Here is a 26,320-nt window from a genome sequence, read left to right as displayed (position 1 = left end):
GGAAGAGGAAGAGGCTGAAAGACAGAGCCAGCCCCTGCAGCCCTTCACCTGCTCCTAACCACCACTGGCGCATCGGAACTCTCAGCATCACCTTCCCCATCCACCGACGAGTAACAAATCTGTCAGGGGGATCAAGTGAGAATGAGACAAGATAACATGTGTGCACTGTTTTGAAAAATATTTAGGGAGACAGTGTAATAAAACTATAAATCTACTCGCTCTTTCAGAAATGTTACAGCAAAAATTAGCAGCTCTCAGATTTAATTCGCCTTTAAAATATGCCTATGATTTAACAACTTCACTGAATCAAAAGTGAAAAATAAAATGGATGAAATGAGTACATTTTTTTCCCAACCGTACACCAACAGAGATTCCTTTTTTCTTTTTCTTCTTTTTTGTTTAAATCAAACTGGCTATTAGACAGAATTGAATCAACTGGTCATATAAAATATAAGCTAAGCAAGTGTCCATCTCTACCAGGAATGAACAAAGTGGGTGCTCTGCAGACATTGCTAATCAATCACTGCAAGCTTAGCAACAGTTTAGAATTCTTCTCAAAATGCAACACTCCCCTAGCCAGGCCTGAACTGGCACAGGTCCTGAAACCTATCTGTCATCTGAGGTATATTCTTTGCCTGATTTAATTTGAAACCGTAGGCTCAGTAAAACAGTACATAGAACAATTTTCATCTTACTAATTTCTCCTGAATTTATTGGCAGGTACCTGGAATTCCTGGAAGAGAGACAAAAATTTTTCATAATTGGACAAAAGGTAGAACATGCAAATGTTTGTAGAGAAAAGAAAAATCACTTCAACTTATATAGGAGAACACACGGTGTTGATTCCAGCCTCCTCTGAGCAGGCCCCAGGAGACCCTGCCCCTCCTGGGAAGCTCTTACCCTCACCTTTGGGGGGTCCATTGTCCTCCCCCGCACCCTTTCACGACCCCAGTCTCCAGGACATAGAGTTGAGCCCAGACACGGCAATGATTGGCAGGATGAGCATGGGCAGTTCCATGGAGGTGAGATGCTTTTCCTTTCCGTGGGCATATTTGGCAAAGGGAAGAAAAGGTAAGAGCAAAGAGCTCCCTGGATTCCTGCGGTGAGTGAGAAAGTCCCCAGCGCTGAGGAGGGTACAGACAGCCACTGTGACAAGCAGAGAGCAACTTCAGGCACCCAGAGGACACTGAACCCCGCTGAAGAACACTATCTTTCCTCCTGTGTTAGAAACCCACCCATCCCCCAACCACCCAGCCTGGCAGCAGAGCTGCACCAATCCTGGACCAGGTTTTCATGAAAGCGTGGCCCTTGGGAGGACCAGGACATGGTCCTGGAGGACTCATGTGGGAGTAAAAGTCCCCAGGCACCAGCACAGAGTTCTAATGCCAGCCAAGGGCTGCACTGGAAGCTCTGGGAAGACAGACACTCATCTGCTTGAGTCATCACTGCGTCCAGCATCATGTCTGTCAGGTGTCCAGTAGACTGTCAGGTGTCAGGTGTCCAATCTGACACTGTCAGATTGGTTATGCTTGTTGATATCCCCTGCCAACTTGCCGGCTGCAGTGTCAAATTCACAGTAAGCACGCATTTATTCCTTGATTGATGATTGATAAATAATAGTCTGTACTGTCTTTGTTTCCCTAAATGAAGAGTGGAACGAGTCAGCCGGATATGTCTGCTATAGTGCTAATTGACTGAATAGATGCCTAATGTACCAAACGCATTTTAAAGGGTATCTAAGACGTACATATATATGTCTTTTACTTAATGACATAAAAAAGAAGAAGTCATAAGCATGCCTCCTGAAAACTTAAAGGACTCAATAAGCGTCTCCTGAAAATCCTGAAATTCTGAGTGGGAGGTGATGACATTTATTCCTCTGTTTCCCCTTACAAAATATAGTTTCACTAAGTGGCCAATTTATAGGAAAATCATTTAACAAATGAGGTCTATGTATATATGTAACAGTACCTTCCTCAAGACCATATTGGTCCTCACGACATCTCTACAAAGAAAGCGAGAATGCCTCTCCTTTCCTGTGAGAAACACATTGTCCAGCTCTGGGCAAGACGGCAGGTAAGTCCTGCCCACCAGCAAACAGGATGCCCATTCTTTTCATGACACAGAGAGATGCTAAACAGCACAAGACAGAGGGTGTTCCTTGGTCCCGAGTAACAAGAAAGAAGTGAGTGATGCGTGGACGCACTCCAGCTAGGACGTACCTCAGTGGGGCATGAATCTGAGGTCCACAGCTTTAATTTCCTCAAGAGCAGGAGACCCCACAAGGTTGATGACCCCAGTGGCCAAGCTCAGAGGTGGAACTGAGGCCCTAATATTAAGTCAGGAATGTAGAACTGCTTCCCAGTGCAACAAGATCTAAAACATCTGTCCACCTCTCGAAGGAAGCAACAGAGGAGCAACAGAGGATGACTGGAATTTTTCCTGCTGCCTCCAAATTCCAGTACAAGCCCTAAACCTCAGCACCATCAGCAACATGAACCTCTCAGGCCGTGAAGGCACTGAAAGTCTCTCTCCACAACCCCATCCAGCTGATGATGCAGAAAGTATGGATCAAAGGAAGCATCTCTAGATGACTATACTAGACTACAATAGGGTACAGTCAGCCTCTCACCCACTAGCTATACCTCACAGGTGATGAGAATTACACCCACTCTAATGTACAAAACAGAACATTCTTCTTAATAAAGCATTTTTACCAAGGGGAAGATAGGGATGGTGTTAGGGATCGAACCCAGAGTCTCATAGATGTGAAGTATTTGCTCTTCTGCTGAGCCTCCCTACCAGTCCACTTTGTGAAGTGTTCACCCATGTTTTCTAGAGTTTGGAGGATCCAAGAAATTGTTCTCCACTTCCTGCCTGGGGAACTCTCTAGGAGAATTGCAACAACCACACTGATAAGGTAAGAGAAGGGGCAATAAAGGAACTTCATATTTTTGTGGGAGTCACACAGGTTCAGGGGCTACTGTGCTCAAGAGGGAATCATGCAGTGATAGAGACCAAACTCAGAACTGCCACAGAGGGCTGGATTGATAGCACAGCAGGTAGGGTGTTTGCCTTGCATGCGGCCAAGCCAGGTTTGATTCCCAGCATCCCATATGGTCCCCCGAGCACCCCGTGAGGAGTGAATCCTGAGTGCAAAGCCAGGAGTAACACCTGAGCATCGGTGGGTGTGACCCCCCCCCAAAAAAAAAGAACTTCCATAGACAGGGGCTGGAGCAATAGTACAGCATATAGGGCGTTTGCCTTGCATGAAGTCAACCCGGATTCAATTTCCAGCATCCCATATGGTCCTCTGAACACCACCAGGAGTGATTCCTGAGTGCAGAGCCAGGAGTAAACCCCTGTGCATCACCAGATGAGACCCAAAAAGAAAAAAAAAAGAATTGCCATAGACAAAGCATGTGCTCAGCCCATTGAACTAGCTCTCCAGCCCCCTCAAAATCCAACTTTTAAACTAAATACTAAATAGGTCTCTACTGGAGGGGATTGATAAGCAAGAGAGCTGGATTTCAGTCACAATAAATCAGCTTTAACAGAAAGTGGTCATGAGAGTCACAGGATTCTGTCAGAAACCATGTCACCCACATCAGGGAACTGTGCAGTATAAAAGGACCCCAGGGAGGCTTTCGAAGAACCCACAAAGATTTCTAAGAAAAAGTCAGAATTTGGGATGGCTACTAGAGACTTCAAGAAGTAGAAAGCATGCAAGTCATTCAATGTCAAGAAATCAACAAATAAACAGCTTCACAGAAAAATAATTCAGTCCTTCCCCTGATCCCTCTCCTCTGTCCTAGACTGAGAAGCCTAGAAAAAATTGTATGGGTTATGATCCTCTTCCCCACTCCGCCACGACACATCTGAAAGTCATGGGGAAAGCCTGAAGTGCATATGACTACTTTAATATCTTCAAAACAAATCTGAATGTTTAAAATAATACTGTCTATGAACTGAATAAAAGTAGAAAGATGAGATAAGTCTAAAATGATGTAAAATAACAGGAAAGGCAGAATCAACAGAGAAAATTTGAATGCAGCAAAATTAAGATGTTCCCTGTCTGAACAGTTCACTTTCCATACAGTTTCCTGCTTTTTTTTTTTTGATGGACACTTCTCTCTAGATGTGAGCATGTTTTTCTCATAGCAAATTTTCTCAATACAAACCACTATGTCTTGGGGTCATTAAGAAGCAAATATGAGTGGCTGAAGAGATATTTCAGAAAGAGTACTTGCCTTGCATGTGGCAGACTTGGGTTCAATCCCCAGCATTGTTTATGGATCCCCAAAGAACTAAGAAAAGAGAGGGAGGATGAGATAAGGAAAAAGAAGAGGAGAAAGAGGAAGTGGAAGAGGAGGAGGAGGTGGAATCAGAGAAGGAGGAGCAGGAGGAAGCTGCACGGGGAGAAAGAGGAAAAGGAGGAAGAGTAAAAGGAGAAAAATCCTGAACTAGTGAAACACCCCAGATTGTTCATTGGAGGCAAATGCAAAACCACAGATGTCACTGTCACTGTCATCTCGTTGCTCATCGATTTGTTCGATCAGGCACCAGTAACGTCTCTCATTGTGAGACTTATTGTTACTGTCTTTGGCATATCCAATACACCACGGGTAGCTTGCCAGGCTCTGCCGTGAGGGCGGGATACTCTCGGTAGCTTGCCGGGCTCTCCAAGAGGGGCGGAGGAATCGAACACGGGTTGGCCGCATGAAAAGTGAACGCCCTACCGCTGTGCTATCACTCCAGTCCAACCACAGATGATGTTGCTAAAATCTCCCCAATTCAAGATGCTTAAAACTTCGTGGAGAAAAATTACAATAAAATGTTGGGCTCACACTTAAAATATATAAGGCCCAGAAGAAATCACTCCATTATAACTGAAAGTCAGTATTCCTCAAGGGACAAATGAGCCAAAACAATCTGAAATATATATTCTAGAAGTAGGTACTGATAAAGATATTTACTTGATTAATAATATAAAACATGAAATAGAAATCCTTCTGGGGAAAACTATTGAAAAAATCTGAATTAACAATGTAGAACATTTAAGGGGGAGTTGATGAAAACACGAATGCATTTAAAATTAAGTAGCTGATTAGAATATAAATGAAGAAAAAACTAGCAAATTGGAAGATAAAGCTAAATAAATTACCAAGAAGGTAGAGATGATGAAATATAAGATATTAAAGTGCATTTAGGGAAAAATATCAAAATGAGAAACATCAATATGGATTTCAGAAATAGCACTGTATAGCACTGTCATCCTGTTGTTCATCAATTTGCTTGAGCGAGCACCAGTAACATCTCCATTGTGGGACTTGTTATCGCTGTTTTTGGCATATCGAATATGCCACGGGTAGCTTGCCAGGCTCTGCCGTGCGGGCAGGATACTCTCGGTAACTTGCTGGGACAAAGGAATCAAACCTGGGTCAGCCGGTGCAAGGCAAACGCTCCAGTCCTTCAGAAACAGATTTCAATAAATATAAAATTTGGGAACATTTGGGAAGGAAGGCATTGTTTGTAAATGACAGAATATTCCAGAAATAGTGAATAATATGAATCCTTATATTGAAGTTATTTCACCAAGTTTTAAGCAATATTGTGTATACAAACATTATTTAATACCATATTGACACTAAAGGCAAAGAGAATATGTTTTTTAAATCAGAACAGTGATTTGAATTTACAACCAAGTTTTCATCAGCAATAAATGAGTCCAGAATATAATGAAATGGCTTCAAACTGCTAAAAGAAGAGACCACTTAACTCTCTAACTAACTAAATCATTATTCAAGAGTAAAAGAGACAGACTTTCAAACAAAGACTGAGGAACTTTACCACTGGTAGGCCATTGCTAAAGGAGTTACAAAATATGTGCTTTGATATTTAAGAAACACAGAAGGAAGGACTGGAGTGATAGTACAGCAGGTAGGGCGTTTGCCTTGCACATGGTTCACCCGGGTTCAATTCCTCCATCCCCACTGGAGAGCCCGGCAAGCGACCGAGAGTATCCTGCCCACACGGTAAAGCCTGGCAGCTACCCGTGGCATATTTGATATGCCAAAAACAGTAACAACAAGTCTCATAATGGAGACATGACTGGGGCCAGCTCAAGCAAATTGATGAACAATGGGACAGCAGTGCTACAGAAGGAAGGAAAGAAGTGAAGATGCAATGGAGCTTCTCACAAAGATTTCTCTGGGAGCAACTGACACTTATTCCTCGTATCTACTGCCAATAGGATAAAGTATGCCCAATGCAACACCACTTCTTCAAAGAAACAGACATCCTATGCCTTTAAAATTCAAGCCCCTTTTTTCTTCACTTTTCTTCACTACATATTTTTAAGAACATTATTTACTTAGGGGAAAGCAAAGAATGATTATGGGAGAGGTCTCCTAAAGCAAGATTCCCAATTCACTACATCTTGAAGACATGGAGCAGAATTCTTTGGCACTCTTGCCTGGCCTACCCTGAGAAGTTTCTTGTGAGTGAAAATGTGGCTCAAGAAAAACTAACCTTTGGGCCAAGAAGATATCTCAAATAGTACAGCACATGCCTGCCATGTGCAAAAGCCCTGGGTAACACATAGTCCTGGGTAACACACAGCCCTGAGAAACACACAGTCCACCAGCAACGTGGTCCCTAAGCACTACCAGATATAACCCCTATTTTAAAAATTACTAATCTGTAAGTATTTAAGTCCATATTTAATTTCCTCATGTAACTGATAGAACATAAAGTATTGGACATACAAATTTTCCTACTGCTCTATGTCCTGAATTCTTTTCCAATATTCAAGTAATAACCATTTTTAAATAGAGTTGAAATTTCCTACTCATCACCACTTTGAAGGCATTGGCCTAAACCTGTCCATGGTCAAGTGAGTATTACGTGACCATGTTGTACTTGTGGTGCCTGTAGGGTTTTGTGATGGTGTTTGTGATCTTCAAGAAGAGCCAATCCAACTTCTCAGGCACTCCAAGACTATTCCATTGCTTCACACAACCCAAGAACATTTGTCTTCTGCTCCTTTTCCTTTCCAGGATTTGCTTTCCTTTTCCTTACACAAAAGAGCTCCACCAACAAGCTACCCTCTTAGAAAAGACCACACTGTTTCCAGGCAGGCCGGCCAGTCATGGTGCTTCTCCCCAGGCTCGGAAAGGAAAATGTGCTTCCTGGCAAAGGTCTCCCCACTTCTTACCCCAACATTAGCCAGACCTCCATTCAGGTCTATCCCAAAAGGAGATGACGAGGGGTGCATGTCGGGAGCTAGGCGAGAGAGGCAGAGCTTGGGTCAGTAGACTGAGCATCTCCCCTGGTCAGTGCAGAGAACCAGAGTGGAAGTGAAGAGCTGGCCTAACAGACTGGGAGGCAGCAGGCCTTTGTGGACGGAGCCCCTTCAGCTCTTCTGCCATGGGGTCACGTGCAGTCTTGCAGTCTTCCCAGTCCCACCTCATCCTCTAGCCTAGTGCTGACTAGACCCCTGGAGGAGCAACTTTGTTACATTCAAACACTCCCAGAACCCCTAGACTACTAAAGGGGATGCAGAAAAACTCATCCGGATGCTCAGAGGGGCAACACTGCATGTCTTTCCAGCATTATCTCCTCTAAACCAATCCATTAGTGCTTTAAAATCTGAAGCATGTGTCAATGGGGGCTTCATTTGGAGAGACATTTCTACTGGGAACGTCTACTCTTCCTCTCTACTCCAATTCTGTCGCCCTGTCAAAGTTCACCTCTGTCATAACCCGAATAAAGGCTTTCTCAGGGCCAGAGAGATCGGACCGGGGGTAAGACGCTTGCCTTGCAAGTGACCCACCCAGGTTTGATTCCCTGGTATTACACATGGCCCCCTAGTACCACCAGAAGTGAGCTCTAAGCACAAGCCAGTTTCAAACTTGCACAGTTCATCCATTCCACCTAACTATATTACCTTCCTTCTTTAAACCCATGAACTTTCCCTCTTTCCCTTATAACAAATTTATTCTTCTACTTAACATATTCTGCATTACCTGAGTTCTGTGTATGAGGACCTGGGTTTCTTTACCTCAACTACACTATCCTAAAGAAAGAGATTACTAATGGGCTGTGACTTTGAAAGTCCCCTCAAATGCCAGGAAACTATAAAAAACTGCTTTACAGAGAGCAGACACTCGGTAATGTTGTAGCTGGCTAACCATTCCAATACTGGGTGGAGTATAAAACAACTCGAGATTGCTTTCAGTGCAATCGGCATGAAACACCCCGTTTTCAGGGACATTTCTCAGTCGATTTACCCTGAGCAAAGTCTGTTTATCTCCTGGTTGTTCAGACAATAGGGCATAGTTCAAAAGTTTGCCTTTTAAATTAAAAAAAAAAAAAGAGCATCAAGATCCTATCCACTGCAGAGCAAATATGAAATCTGAGTCACTGTAATCCCCTCAGATGTGGAGCCCAAATCCCCAGTCTATCTGGGCAGCTGACCCAGTGACAGAGGCTTTGACCTTGGAGAAACAATGTGCAATATCTAAGCTCTAGACAGTAGCTGAGAGGCAGGAAAAGAGGACCAGTGAGGCTGGAGGAAGGCAGAACTCACGAGAGGGGGCTTTATAAACACATTCAACAAAGCGCATCGGTCTTTGAAGTACCTGCCTGACCTTCATTTCAAAGTCTTAGCATGCTGAACTCTGTTAATCTAAAAGACACCACACACACACACACACACACACACACACACACACACACACACACACACACACACACACACACACACACACACACACACACCCCTCAGCTGCAAAGTGGTGAAAGTTGCAAAGATTCTCTGGGATTCATGACACTCGGGAGACCCGAAGCTTTGAGATCTGCGTCTAAGCTGGACCAGGGACCCAACAGATACCACAGTCCAACTCCAAAGAGCAAACCACGTTAGGGAAGAGTTTATCAGTATAAAAGCTGGCTAAAATCAGGATGACTTTCATCACTAAAAAGCTGCCTACCTTTAACAGTGTTTGTGTAAGGAACTACATAAAGAAGCCCACCGAAGAGAAACATATGAGAAAGTAGAACATTTACTCTGGTCTCAAAAAAAGTCAAAGCTGAACTTGTAACTCATTTTCCCCCTTCCCTCCTTAGATAAATTGTGCAAAATCTCCAAGCCCGAATCTCCTTATATTAGAGAAAAAGAAAGAAAGAAAGAAAGAAAGAAAGAAAGAAAGAAAGAAAGAAAGAAAGAAAGAAAGAAAGAAAGAAAGAAAGAAAGAAAGAAAGAAAGAAAGAAAGAAAGAAAGAAAGAAAGCAGGCAATAGTTAAATTTTTTACCATTCCTTCAAGGAGCTATTTTGTTGTTGCTGTTGTTGTTGTTGTTCACATTTTGGGCCACACCTAGTGATGCTCAGAGGTTGATCCCAGTGGCACTTAGGGGACCATATGGGATAGCTGGGATGAAACTCAGGTGGTTGCAGGTAAGGCAAGAGCCCTACCTGCTGCACTGTCTCTCCGGCCTCTCAGGAGTTATTTTTTGAAGAACAGCTAAAACTAGACATGTAGAAAGGATGCTAAAGGCATTTTTAGGGAACAGAGAGAAAGCACAATGGGCGGAAGCACACACTTTCTACACAACGCCTGTGTTCCATCCCAGCACCAACAGAGCCGGGGTAGCCCTGAGCATTGTGAGGTGTCACCCATCCCCCCAAATGGTCAAACAATAAAATTAGAGTGATGTTACTCAAGAAAACAACTCAATCACCCCCAACTTAGAGAGGGGCTTCCAGAATTCCCTGGCAAAGGGCCCAGGGAATAAATAAATAAACACGGATAAATAAATCCAAAATCCTCTTTCCCACTGCTCACTTACTCCCTGCTCTTTTCGTCTTCTGATTCTCTTATCCAGCTATTTCTTTTGCTTTCCCTGTTTTTTCTTCCCTTGCCTACATGTGTGAAGACGCAGGTGAGAACCCAGGGCCATGGCTTTCTCTGCAAGTAACTCAGAAACCGAAAGACCCCTCAGCAGCTGGACTGCCCTGCCCCCGCCAGCACACATGGCAGCTATGGAGGACTCCGCCCAGAGACTTGGGGGAAGGGAAAACTCCTCCAGCCTCACCCCCAGAACCCTCAAGACAGGACATCTCTATCCATAGGCGTCAGCACTCCAAGCAGACAGGCAGATGGCGAAACAGAGACAGACAGACTAAATAGCTTTGACTTGCCAAACACCCATTTCCTGTTGAGTTACAAAGCCCCGTCTGCACTGAGGTGAATGCTGAACCAGATCTAGAGACCTTCATTATTTTTGAATCCAAGGCGGTATTCGAGTCACTTCTCATCAAAAGGCAGCTGTTAGATTGTTTAACACCTAATTAAAGTTAAATTTCTGTTACAGACAGTAGGAGCCCAGAGAAAATATTAGACCCTCATTACTGACACAATGGAATCTACTTAACGCTGTCTTCTCATTCACCCAAGATTCAAGTTTGGGGGTCATAAAAGAAATGGACTCTTAAAACTACAAATCAAATTTGGATACAGAAATTCTATGCCTAAGCATATCCCTCTAGAATTGAAAACAAAGATTCAAGCTTTTATTTGCATCCTAATGTTCACTGTGGCACTGTTGACAATAAAGGTTGGAGACATTCAAACGGCTCCCCAGGGGCGAATGGATAAATGAAATATGGCAAATACAATAAAATAGCATACAGCTGTGAAAAGGAATAAAATGTTGACAACATGACTGAACCCTAAAAATGCTGTGCCAGGTAAGCTATATACAAACATGGCTGTTCCTATTATAGGAAAAGCTGAGGATGGGCAAACTTTGAGATATAGAAGTAGATCAGTAGGTGTTATCAGAAACTGGAGGACAAAATATTAGAGCTTCATGCTTAGTGATCACATATTGGGGTCACAAAGTGATGGCTTCAGTTTGGAGGGATGACATTTGGCAGAGAGAGAGAAGTCATGACTACACATCATGGACACAATGCCATGGAATTTACACTCCAGGCTGACTCAAGTGGCAAAATAAAAAATTATGTTATATATAATATATATACATATATAAGCACAATATAAAAGATTATTATATACACCTTTTTTGAATAGCGGCTCACACACTTAACTTTTCTGAACTATTTAAAGAAAAATGTCTTTAAAACACTTTTTGTATTCATTTAAAAGGGTGACTTATCTCTCAACAAAGCCATTATATAGAAGAAAATCTGGGGAGTTGGTGTGGGGGGAAGGGGGGAGAAAGAACTGAAGGGGCTAAAGAACTAGTTCAACAGGCTGGAGCAGAGTCAATCCCCAAAGCACTCTGTCTCCTGAGCACCACTGAGCAGTCTGAGCTCAGAGCCTGGTGCACTGTCAGAAGTGGTAGAGGAAAGGGAAAAGGGAGGGGGGAGGGAGGAGAAGGAGGAGAAAGGGAGGAAAGGGGGTGAAGTACATAAATGGAGGAAGGGAATGGGAAGGTGGATGGGTGGAAAGGGGTCAGAAGAAATAAAGAAAGGAATGAAAACAAGACAAAAGGAAGAGGTGGGAAGGGGGAAGGAAAGGAAGGAAAAAGAAAGGAAGGGGAGAGTAGGAAGAGGAGGGGAAGAGAGAAAAAGGGAAGCAATGGGAAAGTTAGGGAAGAGAAGGGGGAAGAAAGAGAGAGGGAAGGCAAAATGAAGGGATGGAAGGAGGAAGGAAGGAAGGAAGGAAGGAAGGAAGGAAGGAAGGAAGGAAGGAAGGAAGGAAGGAAGGAAGGAAGGAAGGAAGGAAGGAAAGGAGGGAGGGAGGGAGGGAGGGAGGGAGGGAGGGAGGGAGGGAGGGAGGGAGGGAGGGAGGGAGGGAGGAAAGTATGGAAGATGGGAGGAAAGAAGAGAGGGGAGTAAGGATGGATAGGGTGAACTAATGAAAAATAGAAGATCAGTAGACAGTTTGAAGTCCAGAAAGTTCAGCATGCATATATGGTCTCCTAAACTCTTCAGACTCTTGTTTGGTAACTAAGAACATCTATTTTCTAGGAAGGAATTACTGAGAAGGTATTCCAAGAATGTGTGGCAAAGCAACACCATACCACAAAGTGGTCATCTCAAGGCAACTTACTAACTGGGGTATTCCTTTAAGATATACAGGAGGACCTGGAAAACCAAAGAGGTCCAAAGTCAGAAATAACAGAAATAATTGAATAGCTAGAGAATGAAACTTGATTCCCTACCAGCCATTAGGAAAGACTGATCTTTATCTCTTTATCTTTATCTCACTCTATCTGAAAGTTTGCCCATTCTAGGGCTAGTGAGAGAAGGGGATATGCTTTCCTTCCCCTCCTCACAAGCGTCAGAAGCAGGAGTTCCATCAGAGAAATCCAAGGACGGTTCCATAAGACTAGCTCAAGGTCATTGTTTCCAAGATGCCTGGTAGTGGATTTCTCTCTTTTCTTCCCCATGTGGATAAAATAAGAGAAATATAAATGCCTTGAGGGCCTAATTGAGCCCAGACCAAAAAGTGCCAGGATGACCCTGGCCCTTTAGTCCTCAGTTTTCTCATCTGAAAATATAATTCACACTTGCCTCCTGAACTTGATGTCAGAGTGACGTGCCGTTAAGTGCACAAAGCACCCAGAACTCTCACTCCCGGAGATGGCCTAAGCCTCAAACAGGGACGCTGAAGACTCCTGCCCCCTTCTAATGATAGCAAAAGGTAGATGCCATACTGGAGTCTATTTCAAAAATAAACATTAAAGCATGAATAACTCAACAGATCACAGAATAAGGGCTGGGGCAGGGACTGTGATGACGGAGGGAACAAATGCTCAGATGAAAGTTTCCCAGCATCCTCTTTGATGACATCACTTCTTCAAGAATCTAAAGCTCATCTGTCATTTCAGATGTGAAATTAAAGCTCTTTCACAAGTGACAAGTGTCTCTCAGGATGCTATAGAAACTATTCTGTCTATAAAACTCTAAAACTTTTGTTGTATTTTAAAAAATGTTTAGGGGCAAGAAAGATACAACAGTGAGTAGAGGCTTACTTCGCACACAGCTATCCCAGATTCGATCCCCAGCATCCCAGCTGGTCTCCCAGCACCACCAGGAGTGAGTGATTCTTGAGCACAAAGCCAGAAGTTAGTCCTGAGCACCACTGGGTATGGCCCAAAACAAAAATAAATAAATATTTTTTAATTTATTTCCTTTTTCACTTCCCAAGTCAAAGCTCACGTCAAAAGCCAGGTTTTGTTTCCCAGACAGTCTCCATTTGCACTGGGCTGCTATAACTTAGGTCTGGAAAGTGAGATGCGTGTTTACTCAAGGGATAGTCCTGCTCTCAAAGACCCAATTTCCAGATACTGAGACCATCACAGGACTTTGGGCCAGTCTGGCTTTGGACTTTGGGGTGAAAACAGGGGAGCCCTGAGCCTGCTCTGGGAGATGATAGTAGCCTCGCCAGTGGGATAGCCACTGGGCATTAGTGAAATCCTCACACTCTGGTTAGAAACAGCCCAGATAGCACCACGGTCCTGGGATTCCACAGACCTCAGGTTGATTGACAGGTGTCAAGAAAACCAGAGTGTTAGCAGACCTATCTTGATTGAGTTTTCATTTCCTCCTTGATAATTTCGGCATCAGTCAGACCAGCCTGAACTCTGTTTCCCTGTATTTTACACACTTTGAAATTCTGCATAATGCTGGCCATCCTACACCTAGGAATTCCTTGAAAGTTATTCTGTGGAGTTGCGCTTCCAAACCCCAGCGTTCTGCTCTCTGATAAGAGTAACAAACATTTGTTCAGTGATTTCTACCCCATCTCCCAGGGTAGCCTCCCGGCTTCCCTGAGAACATTACTGGTGAAAGAGCATTATCTCCAGTTTACCAACAGGAAAAATAAAATGAGACTATTGTTTCTTCCAAAATTCTCAAAGAGATAAGTCAAAGACTGTGACCCATGTCATTTTTCAAGCTAAAGTCCCATTTATTTTATTCTGCTATTTATTTGTTTTCTTACTTGGATTAAATAACATCTTTGAAAGGTTTTAGGCTAATATGGATTATTTTGGGAGGGAAAAAAAACAATATAAATGACTGAGCAAGACACAATGGTTATAAAGTAAATAGAGCTTAATTGAGTAATCAAGTCAACATTTTTGCCCACAGGCAATACGGGGAAGAACATTCATCTACTGTCTGGATTTTGGCCTGGCTCTCTAAGGGACAGGACAGGATTCTTTTATTTTTCTTTTAGCAAGGCTCAAGCAGGAAACACCAAGTGTAGCCGGGTGTAGTCAAAGAAACCCCGGTTAGCAAATTGGCAGCTTGAATATTTCATGAAATTACAGCAATACTATGTTCTGAAAGGGTGCCCTTCCCCCCCAGGATCTCATAGGCCATGTCCCTAAGCTCGGGTTTGGTTTGTGCCATTCTGAAAGCTAGAGGCCAAGTCATCCTTAAAAGCCTTCCAGTTCCTTAGAGACCATTTTGAAAAGTACTGAAGTCAGCCAATGAATGCTTCCACAAGACTGGGAATGTCAGAGGTGGTCCTAGATGAAATTTCTCTCATGTGCTGAATTTTGTCTGTTTGCTGAGCCACACCCAGTGGTGCCCGGAGCTGACTCCCCTGGGGCTCAGGGATCGTTCTTGGTGGTGCTCAGAGTACTGTGGTGTGGGTGGTCTCAGGTTCCAGGGATCTAACCAAAGTCTAAATAGGCTGCCTATTAAGCAAACGCCTTGACTCCTGTGCCAGCTCTCTAGCCTCTGGGCTTCACTGAAACCATCACTGGGGATTTAAATGCCTTTAGGTAAGAGCTAAGGGGTCTTGGGACTCAATCCTGACAAAGAAGCAGGATGACGCTTTTGCTCCTCCAACTCTGGTAGAGTCTTTAAGAGCCTGTCCTTTGGCTAGCCACAACCTAATAACCACAGGGTTTGGCCTGACCACTTGGTCTGTGTCCCTGTGCACTGGCCAGCAGCAAAACTGGTCAGTCCACCAAGAACCTCAGTACACACAAAGAGAAGTACTATAAGCCAGCCTGGCTGGTCATTGCCCCCATGTCCCAAACAGGCTGAAGCAAGCCTAGGCTGGATAGATAGGAAATGAGCAAATGTGAAAGGGCTTTGAAGCATATCCATTTGCAGACAAACCAGGGATCTGAATTTGGTAGGAGTTTCTTTTGGATATGTATGAACTTTTACTCTGTCATCCATCTGAGAAATTATTTTTAAAACTTTCCAATAATAGATAACCCATGCATACCATGCGCATACACACACACACACACACACACACAGAAAGAGAGAGAGAGAGAGAGAGAGAGAGAGAGAGAGAGAGAGAGTTGCCAAATCCAACATCTCAGAAGTGATTTCTAAAGCAGGACAAAAGAGGGACGGCTGGAAGAGCCGGGAGAGGCTGATAGATTTAACCAGAGACACAAAGCAATGCTCTCAGAGAGGGCTTTACCACAGTGAAGACAAAAGGACTAAAGACGGTGTCCAGGGACTGGAGCGATAGCACGACGGGGAGGGCGTTTGCCTTGTATACAGCCGACCCGGGTTCGATTCCCAGCATCCCATATGGTCCCCCCAGCACCGCCAGGAGTAATTCCTGAGTGCATGAGCAAGAAGTAACCCCTGAGCATTGCCAGTGTGACCCAAAAAGAAAAAAAAATAAAATAAAGGCTGTGTCCTGCCACGTCTGTGTCTCTCTCAGAGCCTGTCTTCTCAACTGGAGCCAAAACTTGTCCCTAAAGTTCTGATTACCCATAAAATGATCTGACTCTAGAAAACCAATTCCCAGAGACTCATGATATTTATCCTATCTCTGATAAGCCATGTTAACACCATGCTTCTAGAGCTGCCCCCTGCCCTCTGTCCCTTTCCCTGGCTCTCATGCAGAAGATAGCACCAAAGAGCACTTTAAAGAGCTGTGGAGAGCAGGGTTGCATGGGGAATAGCGTTAGGAAGCAGAGGGGCTCCGGGTGCTTCGGAGGTGCTGGCTTCCAGTCAGGTCACCCTCCTCTCCCTCATTCTCACTTCAGGTCAGATCACCTCCTCACCTCAGCTCCAAAGTCTCTGGGTCTCTGGAGAAGTAGGGGCCCATTCTTCACCCGTGTGAAACAGAAAACTCCTTCTCCTTAGGTCCTCCCAAGTTTCCACGTCAGTCTGGTTCAGGTTCACAAGTAGTAACTGTGTTCACCAAATTCCTCCACAGATACCCCTGGTCACCGGGGCCTCTCCCCAGTCACCCTCTCCCGCCCTCCTGGCTCCTGAAGTTCTGGCCTTTGTCCAACCTCACTGCTCTAGAAGGCCAAGTTCACATGCTTAGAGCTACCACCAGGCTCGGAGGGGTCCCAAGGCTCTCAGAAATCAGAGAATTCACTCCAGGGTCCTTCTGTCCTTAAACAGCTGCCTCGTGTGCTCCTGGGCCCCCCTAGAAAGAAACACGCACTGTAGCACTGTCGTCCCGTTGTTCATCCATTTGCTCAAGCAAGCACCAGTAACGTCTCCATTGTGAGACTTTTTACTGTTTTTGGCATATCGATACGCCACGGGGAGCTTGCCAGGCTTTGCCGTGTGGGCGGGATACTCTCGGTAGCTTGCCAGGCTCCCCGAGAGGGACAGAGGAATGGAACCCAGGTCGGCCGCGTGCAAGGCAAACGCCCTACCCGCTGTGCTATCACTTCAGTCCATAGAAAGAAACATGATGAGGAGCTAAATAACAGCCCACGGTGTCCACACTGGGCGAGCCAGGCCTGGCCTAGAACAGAAACTGCCCCCTCAGGGTGGGAACTTGGCCACAGAGAAGAAGACCTTGTGCACAGGACCTAGATCTTGCGATTCTAACAATTACGTTCTTGAAAGCCCGGCGTTTTGCTTTCTCCAAGAGGAGTTCAGAGAGAATCTACGTGCCCGGCTTAGAAACCATGCTGAAAAGCACTCCATTTTCCCAGAGGGATCCTGTCACTTTTACTTGTTTTATACGGTATTCTGACCTTGAGGTGCATGTAAACAGGTGTTTACTAAATTATTTTCATAATGACAGCCCTGGCTTGGAGTGTGGTTTCATTATCAGAATGTTTAGCACTTATGTCGCTAAATATTTAGCACCTGATATTTTGCAGAAACAATTCCCCTGCCTTTTATTTTTTTCAAATCCGTCTCTTACTCTTCTCCGCAGTGCCCAGCATTAACTTAGGCAGCAGAGAGGCGGAACCCAGAAACAGACTCAATCAGTGTGATTATTTTGCTAATTAGTCTTATTAAGTCTCCAGGTGTTTCCCAAACACTCGACCAGCTTTCTGCAGTCCACACTAAAAGATGAAATTGTCTCCTGGTTCTGAAAGCTGAGCACTGATTTCCAAGACACAGCAAAGAGAGTCGGGATGGGAAGGGCCAGCCGGCACTGCCTCATCCCAAACTGCAGTAAACACCGGGCAGGAAGAATTCGTGTGCAGGAAGAGAGCACTGTCGTTGATTTGCTGGCCCCTTGTGAACACTGTGAGGTGCCGCTTCCTAAACACCTCACAGATAGATGCCAAGCACTGGTGTCGCTGGGCCATAGAGCAGTTCTATTCCTGTTTCCAAGGGTGTGTCCTTGGAAAAGTGAGGTAGGTGCACTGGTGCAGGGTATGATGTTGATACTGTGTGCATGAGAAACCAATATTAGTAGTATTGAATATCACAGAGTTTCAACCAAATTTTTTAAATTTTAAGTAATATGGGGGGGGGGGCGGAAGGAGCTCAAAAAATGTTTTAAGAACCTCATGGAATTTGCCTCAACAGCTAAAGCCAAATGAAGAAAGAGATCAAAAACACCAGGAGTTGGAAACCATCGCTGAAAATTAGAGCAAATCTCAGTTACTTCCTAACCCAGGTCTCCAGAGCTTTTCTGCCATTACCCAGCAGGAGAGCAGCCAGACTCATAAACAGGAATCAGCTGTGAAGTGTACCCGTGTGTTTTTCTGGTTTTTCCCTAATAAAGTTAGGAAAATGTCGGCTTTGCCTTTGAACCGACAAGTTTCGTAACCCCCTAAAGGTTAGGATTTCCACAGCTCCCAAATTTCAAGGGGAACCACTAGCTCCTCTGGTTCCCAAACCATCCGGGGTAAATCAGGGAGAAAATAACTAGACAGCCATGACAAGTTCAGCTAATCTCCCGGATGGTTCCCCCCAGGTTCCGTCCACCGGGGCCTGCGCTGAAGGTGACCGGGCCTGGGTCACAGGGTGGGAGAAGCCTCAATCCAACGGGTGGAAAGGTCACTGAGTGTGAGGGCCTGGACAGGCATGTATGTGTGTGGTGTGTGTGTTGGCATGGGACACATGGGGGGTGGCAGGGGAGTTGTCTGCCAAGAAAGCACATCAAAGTCTCCCCAAACCTAGATCTGTCCTCACCAAACCGTCAGGAAGGAGTGCCCCTTTCCTGACTCTTAAGCCCTCGAGCGCCACCTACTGGGAGAGGCAGAAACCACATCCACTTTAGGTCCTGGCAGGGTCTGCATTTACGCTTTCAAGCAGGCAGGGATTCATTTGGTGCCATATTAGAACCCTGGGTGAGTCACCTTAAGGAGGTAGCTGGGATACAGAGGTCAGCAGGCCCTGAAAATCCCCACTCAGCGTGCTCCCTGGACCCCCTTAGTATAGGTCTCATACACAGAGCACCCACTTCAGGCACTCTAAAAGCAAAAGCAAAAATTGATGTTTCAGGACACATTTCACAGGTTTCGAGACGCATGGCACAGTTTCATCTGAGAAGAACCATACCTGCGCCTGAAGGGAATAATTTTCCACCTAGAGTGAGGCTTAAATGTCCAGGCTTAGGCAACATTATCAATATTCCTCTCCGTAGAGTACTGGTTCTCCACAGTGCATTTTGCTCTTTCATACTCTAATTAAGATAGCTTTTCCTATTCATTGTGTGTGTGTGTGTTTACGCACACAGGCATGCACAGGCACACAATGAAGTAGTGGTAGCATGTTCTCTATGGCTAAACAGATTAATTGATTTTAGGGGCAAGAGAGACAGTAGAGAGGGCAGGGCACTTGCCTTGCACACAGCCAACCAGGGTTCAATCGCCAGCACTCCTAAGGGTCTTCTGAGCGCTGGCAAGAGTGATCCCTGAGCACAGCGTCAGTTGGAAGTAATGGGAACTTTCAAGTGTGGCCCAAAAACAAAAACAAAATAACTGATGCTTATACTACATTCCATTTATATAGTTTTCTGATACACTGTTAAGAATCTGAGCAATGCTATAAAGACTATTTTGAACCTGACTAACCCTTTTTGCCCAGTTTTCTCCATACAGTGCCCAGAGAAAGAGAAGCCAATGCCACACTAACTCTAACTACCCAAATTGAGGAGCAAGAAGCATTGTTCTTGGACAGTTTATAAGGAGACTCAAGTGTGATCATCACTATTATTACTTTATTATGATCATGACTATTCCACTGGGTTGCAAAGTAGTTCAAAGAAAAGCACGGCGCGCTCTGGACTCCCGGAGCATGCCTGCCCCCTCTGTCTGGGCTCCAGCGCAGAAGGGTCATGCTGATGGTTTATTTGTTAAATGGTTGACTAGTTAAAAACTCATCTGCTAGCTGAAGCCTGAAATGGAAAAATCAGCCCAGAAAAGTGGGAGGCTGGCATGGAACCAGGGCGTTTAGGGCACTGGAGGTGAGGTGAGACCCACTGGCCCACTCCCAACCTCAACCCCAGGGTCAGACTCCAGGGAGCCTCCAGGCTGTGCCAATGTGCCGCATTGATGATATCATGGTCAACATAGCTGCCTTCCAGGCGGTTCCAAGGAGCACAACGTAATAGCCCCAGGTTCCCTCACTAAGACCCTCAACACACTAGAGCATCTCAAGCAAGCACACGCACGCACACCACACACACACACACACACACACACACACACACACACACACATACACACATAGAAAGCTTGGGGAGAAGGAGCTGATGCAGTTAATGTCCTCAAGAAGAGAAGACCATAAAACCCAGCCCCCTGGCAGGCAACTTTTTGGCTCTCTGCTCGGGTCAGTCCCCATGACTGACCTCAGGTAATCATCTGGCTTCTCTGTGCTCTGTCTCCCTTGAAACTCAAACCCTCAATTATGTTTCATGGTCTCTTTAGTTATTAAGCCACAGCAGCCCCTTCCTTGTAAATATTCATGCTCCACTAGGTCAATCACCCCCTTCCAGTCCCCCCCCTGCCAAAAAAAATCCTTGGCAATGCCAACTAAGGGAGAGGGGATGGTGAGGGGGGGAGACAGAGACCCTGGTGCTTGCACCTGAGAACTGCATCCAGGAATGGAGGCAAAATTGCTCCTGTGAATTATATAATCACTGCAGCTTCAAGAGAGAACTGGAATCCAGGTTGCCATAGTGTTTGTTGGCATGTTGTTGGGAAGGCAGAGCTTCAGGGCCACCGCTCACTCGATCCCTTTCCCTCCATCTTCCTCACCAACCTCTCCAAACTCTTGCTGCTCCTACTTTTAGTGTCTGCTGCCTTGCGGTGAGGAGTGGGGCAGAGGTGGGGGGGAATGGGTGTTAGGCTCTGTTGGGGGGCTATGGGGCAAAAAAATATAATAAAGGAAGAGAAAGGGCTAAGAAGAGGGTTAGCCTGTACACGGAGCCCTAAACTATTGAAGATGCTCAGCATGAGAATGATGCCATCCTCACAGTCCCTTGCCACTGGCCACTAGAGTGACAGTACCACTGCGCTCTCCTCTTCCAGGATGTTAAGACAGAGCTATGGAGCTGAGATCCTGGAAGGGAAGAGCCAGCCTCACTTTTTTCTCTCTCTTTTGTGCTTCTAAGTCCTTCCCTTCTCATCCTATCCCTCCAGCCAGAAGGGAAGAGGGGAACAGGTGAGGGGTGGGCCCTGGGATAGAAACATCAAGCCACAGAAGCTGTTCTGGTGACCCTAGGGCCTTGATCCACCCCAACACCGATGATAAGATTCGTTCTACGGAAAGAGGCCAATATCCCACGCTGCTGTGGGAGCAGGAAATAAGTGGGGTAAACAGCCCTGCAACCAGTTTCAAGATGGACGGAGTCAGGAGAGGTCTGCTCGGCAGTGTCGGGCTCCAAAGGGCAAGGAACTCTGGCCCCGAATAGGAGAGATGGGGGGCTTTGCACAGGAGGCTCTGAAGAAGGGCCCCTTTCAGGAGGCCGCTCCTCAGAGGATGGCCTGGTCCAGCCCGGGAAGTAACAGAGTCCATAGCGACAGGTAATCAGGAGGAAGGTATGGAACGGTGGCGCGTCAACAGGGAGAGAGGCTGGGGAACAGCGGGGCAGAAACACCAGCGACTACCCCCCAAAGAGCCAGAGCCAGGGAGAGCCGGGGAGAAAAAGCCCAGAAGAAGCGGCCGGGCTCCAGCGTGCCCACCTAGTCTGCACGCCATGGCAGCCTGCATGGCCCAACCATGCCCCCCAATAAATCAATAAGAACTCCTTCCTGGGGTTGGGGGGAGAGAAAGTTTCCAGGAAGCGGGGAGTTACCTGCAAGCCTCGCTGGGGCAAAGGGGAAGTCGGTGCCACTTGATGCCCAGGATGGAGGGATGGGCAAACCCCGGGCAGGAGTGTGGGAGCCGCGTGAGCTCGGCACACCCTTTCATTATTTCCTTAAAACATGAAAAAGCAAAGCCCACACACCGCCCGATCCTCCCAGCTGACAGCCTCAGGTGCTAGCCCGCATGTGGGTGCGTGGGCGCTGTCGGGGTCACCGGCAGGAGACGCGGGCGGGGGTCGAGGAGTCGAGGTGTGGGATGGGGAGGGGAGGCGAAGGGAAGGGGCGAGACGAGAGCGATGAGGAGAGGGAGGACGGCGACAGGGAGGCTCTGGGGCACAGCCACAGCCCCGCGCCGGCCCCCGCAGCCCCCCGAGCGCGCGGCCCGAGCAAGGGACGCGGGCAGCGGCCGGGGTCGAGGCGCGCGCGCACCCGACCGCGCCCCGAGCGGCGCGACTGAGCCGGGCCCGCCGGGTGCCGGGAGCGCGGGGGGCGCGGGGGGCGCGGGGGGCGCGGAGGCCGGCGGGGCCGGCGCCCCCTCCCCCACGCACCGCGGGCCGGGTGGACGCGAGCCGCCGAGGCCGCGGCAGCCACTTGGGGAACTTTTCCCCCCTGCGCCTGGAATTTCATCGGAAACACATGCTCGCGAGCAGCCGCCGCGCGGGGGAGGGGCGGGAATTTTCCGCTCCGGCTCGAGGCGGGTTCGGGCCCCGGTCCCGCCGCGCTCCCCGCCGCCCCGCGCCCCCCGCCGACGCAGCCCCGGGCAGTGCCCCCGGCGCGGCGGCAGGAGCCAGCCTTACCTTGATGGTTTTCCTCTGGAATGTACATCCTCGTGTTTTCATTGACCATGGACCAAGAGGTGGGGGGGAGAATGTTTGTTTTTTTTTTAAAAAAAAAAAAGCCACAGAGGAAGCAATGTTTGAATAAGAATAATAAAATAACGAGCGGGTCTGGATGAATCCCTCCTCCGAGGTCGGCGGCTTTCGTGCCCAATTCGAGGAAGCCGGAGAGCTGCGGTATTTCTTCTTCTCTTCGGAGGATTACCTGATTCCCATTATTGCATCAAACACCAAAAACTGATGCTTGCCACTACTGCCTCCTCTAGTGAAATTGTAATGCATCCTCAGTACATCCGGGCCCCTTCCAAGAATTTAGCACCGCACCTCTGGCGGCTACACCATTTGGGAAGAAGAAGAAGAAGGGGGGGGGGGAGGAAAAAAAAAAAAGGAAAGAAAGAAAAATCAATCGGAAGAGGCAGAGCGAGAAGAGGCGGAAAGGAGGGGAGCGGAGGGGGGTGCGGGGGGAGCGATGGACCCCCAGAGAGGAGGGTCCGCCCGGGCCAGCCGGCGGTGGGAGCTCCGACGTCTCTGCCAGCTCGAGGCCAGTCCTCCCCCGAGGTCCCTTCCCGGCTCTTTTCGGTCCCCGGGCTCCGGCAACTCCGGCGGCGGCGAAGAGCAGGAAGAGGCGCCGCCGCTCCGGGCCGCGCCGCGCCGAGCGCCGTTCTGGCAGGCGCTGTTTCTGCAGAGGCAGCGAGAGGGAGACACCGGGCGAGCGCCGCGCTCTCCCCTCCCCGCCCAGCCCCGCGCCGCGCCCGCGCCCGCCCCTGCCCGCGCCCGCCCGCCCCGCCAGACGCGCTGAACGCTTCCAGATGTGGCGGCGGCGGCGCGCGGGGAGCCGGGCGCACGGCGCGGGGCGCACGGGCACCCCAACTTGGGCACCGGCTCGGCCGCGGCTGCCCACATGACGTCAAGGGGGGCCAGGCGCGGCCGCCGACCCGCACCCGGGCAGCGTGGGGGGCGGGGTGAGCCCCTGGCGGGGGGGGTGGAGGAGAGGTGAGGGGGCGCCGGCCGCCGAGCGGACACACCCCCCCCATCACCACCTCCCACCCTGGCACCCGGCCGCCGCAGCCAGCGCCGCGCCCCCCTGGCCCAGCCCTCCCCACCCGCTCCCGCACACACATCCCCTAGGGCCACGTCCTCCTCGGCGACCCCCCGCGCGCCCCTGAGCAGCCCACCGCGCCGCGAAGGCCGCTGTGCGAGGAATTGCCGAGGGGTGGGGGCGGAGACACAATTTGCCCAACTCCCAGAGTCTCGTGGCACATGGGGCCACGGAACAAAACGGCCAAAGGAAGCCGTGATTCCGCGATTCGGCTTCATCGATTGCCATCGGGGCGATGGTAGAAGTGACCGAGAGCGGCGGGCCGGCCAGGCGCGGGAGGGCCCGAGAGGCGGGGCCTCGGCGAAGCAGTGGTGCCCAGATGTCGAACAGATTAATAAACCCGGGTTTCCGAATTCCCGGGAGGCCGCGGAGCACGTGTGCAGCTAGGATCGCCTTACCTACTTCTCTTAATTATTTCCGCCACTCGGGCAGAAATCTACTGGGTGCCTCTCCTTGCCAGAGTAGCCCACATTTCTCTCCATCACTCAGAGCCACCGCAGCAAGTTCCAGGGCACCCCCTGCAGGCCCGGGCTGCTGGAGAGTCAGGGAAGGAGCCTCCTAGGAAAACCAGCTCCTTCTTGGAGCCTCCCAGGAAAACCGACTCCTTCTTGGCCTTACACCTCCCCGTTCCTGGGTGCTCTTGTCCATCCCCGGGGGCTTCTGGCCCTGACTTTATCAAATACGTGTTTCCAGCCCTGACCCCCGTTCTGAACCCACAATGCACAGCCAATCTGTCTCTACTTGAGTGTCTGATAAATCCAGGGAGCCTAACTTAAGAGAAAGCCTGGATTCCTACCTTACGTGGAAACCCTGCTTCTACTCACACCGCCTTCCCCAAGTATTGGTGGAACCAAAGCCCAACGCCATTCTTTCCTTTGGCTTTTTGCGTCACACCCAGTGTTGCTCCGGGGTTTCTCCTGGCGGTGCTTCTGGGGCCATATGGGATGCTGAGGATGGAACCCTGGTCGGCCATGGCAAGGCAAAGGCCCTGCCCGCCACTGACATTCATTCCATAGCGTTCCCCTGGGACCCCACCCAGAGCCATTCTTGACCTGGTTCTCTCCTCTTTCCACATCTGCAGGAAATCCAGCCGACCCCACCTTCAGATCAGTCCTCTCCGTATCTGAGCTCTAAGGTCTTTTCACCTGGGTCTCTGCAGTAGCTGGTCTGCCCCCACCCCTGCTTTCGGTGTACTGTCAACCCTGTAATTTATTTAAAATGTCCCACCACAGTGCTTTCATCCAAGACCCTCCAAAGGTTCCTTCGTTTGACTTGGTAAACCCACAGTCCTTGGAGCAGAGCACAGGGCCATGCACCAAGCGCCAGAACGGCTTCTCTCCGTGCCGCCTGCTCTCTCCATTTGTTCCTGCTGCTCAAGTCTCCTTGCTCCCCCAAACCAGAAAAGACCCCTGCATGTGGCTGATCTGGGTCACTCCCTCACTTCCTTTGTGCTCAAATCTCATGGGGTCTGAGAGAGAGTACTGCAAGTAGGGTGCTTGTCTTGCACGTGGCCAACCCAGGATTGATCTCTGGCATTCCATAGCATTCCCCAAACACCACCAGGAACAATTTTTGAGTACGGAACCAGGAGTAACCCTGAGCACTGCTAGGTGTAAACCTCAAACCAAAACCAAACTAGACTTGGCTCGAGTCTCACTTTCCCAGTGACCCTCATCATCGTCACCAGTTCAGTACAGTCACCTGCTCCCCTCAGGCCTCCACTCCCAATCGCTCTTCTATTTTTTTACATGCTATTTCACCTCTATCTACCATACTTAATGGCCTCTGTTTTGTTCAGTGTAATGTTTACTGTCTCTATTTCTACTAGAATGCAAAGCCATGGGGGTTGGGGGGGCAGAGATCTTTGTTCTTTGTGTCCACCAATACAATGAGTGCATAGACAATAAGTATTTGTCAAAAAGAAGTCAGAATCTCCTGCCCCCATGCCAGGCTGTCTTCACTGGGGCCCCCCAGAGGGGGGCGGGTTGAGTCTCCCTCCCCGCCCCAAGCAAATAACCTGGCAGCTGAAAACCTCCAGAACCCAACAACAGCCATGCTCAAGGCCCCTCTCCTGAGGCTCGTCCGAGCATGTGGGACCCGTGACTGAGATCTCCAAGACTGCTCGGATCAGGGCTGGGCCTCCTCCACTCAGATCCCCATTTTTCCACTAGCTTGGCAGTCACACCAAAAACTGCCACCAGTGCCATGTTATCTCAACGGCCAAGACCCAGAGACTATAAAACAAAGCTCCCAGAAGAGAGCGATGCAGAATCTTCTGGAGCCTCCAGAATCTCCTAAAATCTCCAGAATCTCCCTCTCGGAGAGCCCGGCAAGCTACCCAGAGTATCCTGCCCATACGGCATAGCCTAGCAAGTTACCCGTAGCATATTCTATATGCCAAAAACAGTAACAATAATGGGCCTCATTCCTCTGATGCTGAAAAGCCCCAATATGGCAGCATTGGGAAGGATGAGTAAGGAGAAGCTGCTAAAATGGTTTGATGCTCTTTGTGTTCCTAGAAAGAGCAGACATCATTGGGCTACACTAGCATGCAACGGAAATGAATGGAGACATTACTGATGCCCACTCAAGCAAATCGATGAGCAACAGGACAACAGGTGATACAGGTGGTGTTGAAAGAATAAATGAAGGAATGAGTGTCTGCAAGTCTCTGCATCAAAATGCTTTCCTGTGATGTTTATTGGTGAGTGAACCCCCACTACTCCCGGTTCTTTCCTTTAGCCAATGGTTTCAGCCTTATTTTTTTAATGCACCTGCCCCTGGGAGAGGTAATAAACTTCATCGCTCTTATCTCTTCTACTCCGAACAATCTTCTACAGTGTATGGGTTGCATGAAAAATCTGACTTCTTTACCCTTCTGGTATGTTCAGACTCAATTTTCCGTCTAAT

The 26,320-nt window shown here is 48.1% G+C and overlaps 1 protein-coding gene across 9 annotated transcripts in view; it reads right to left on the bottom strand.

Annotated features, from left to right (window-relative positions):
* The window catches only part of CACNA1C (calcium voltage-gated channel subunit alpha1 C), a 691,920-nt gene extending 668,895 nt beyond the window's left edge, over positions 1 to 23,025 (bottom strand). For all 9 annotated transcript variants that reach the window (XM_055143504.1, XM_055143509.1, XM_055143508.1 and 6 more), the window contains exon 1: positions 22,273 to 23,025. In XM_055143504.1, the coding sequence (XP_054999479.1) occupies positions 22,273 to 22,321 (49 nt within the window). In that variant the 5' untranslated portion in view covers positions 22,322 to 23,025. The remainder of the gene's footprint in view (positions 1 to 22,272) is intronic.
* Positions 23,026 to 26,320: the final 3,295 nt, after the last annotated feature.

Source organism: Sorex araneus, chromosome 6, assembly GCF_027595985.1.
Source record: "Sorex araneus isolate mSorAra2 chromosome 6, mSorAra2.pri, whole genome shotgun sequence".
Classification (NCBI taxonomy): Eukaryota; Metazoa; Chordata; class Mammalia; order Eulipotyphla; family Soricidae; genus Sorex; species Sorex araneus.
The sequence above is the reverse complement of the archived record's forward strand: the minus strand, read 5'-3'. Positions and strand labels throughout refer to the sequence as shown.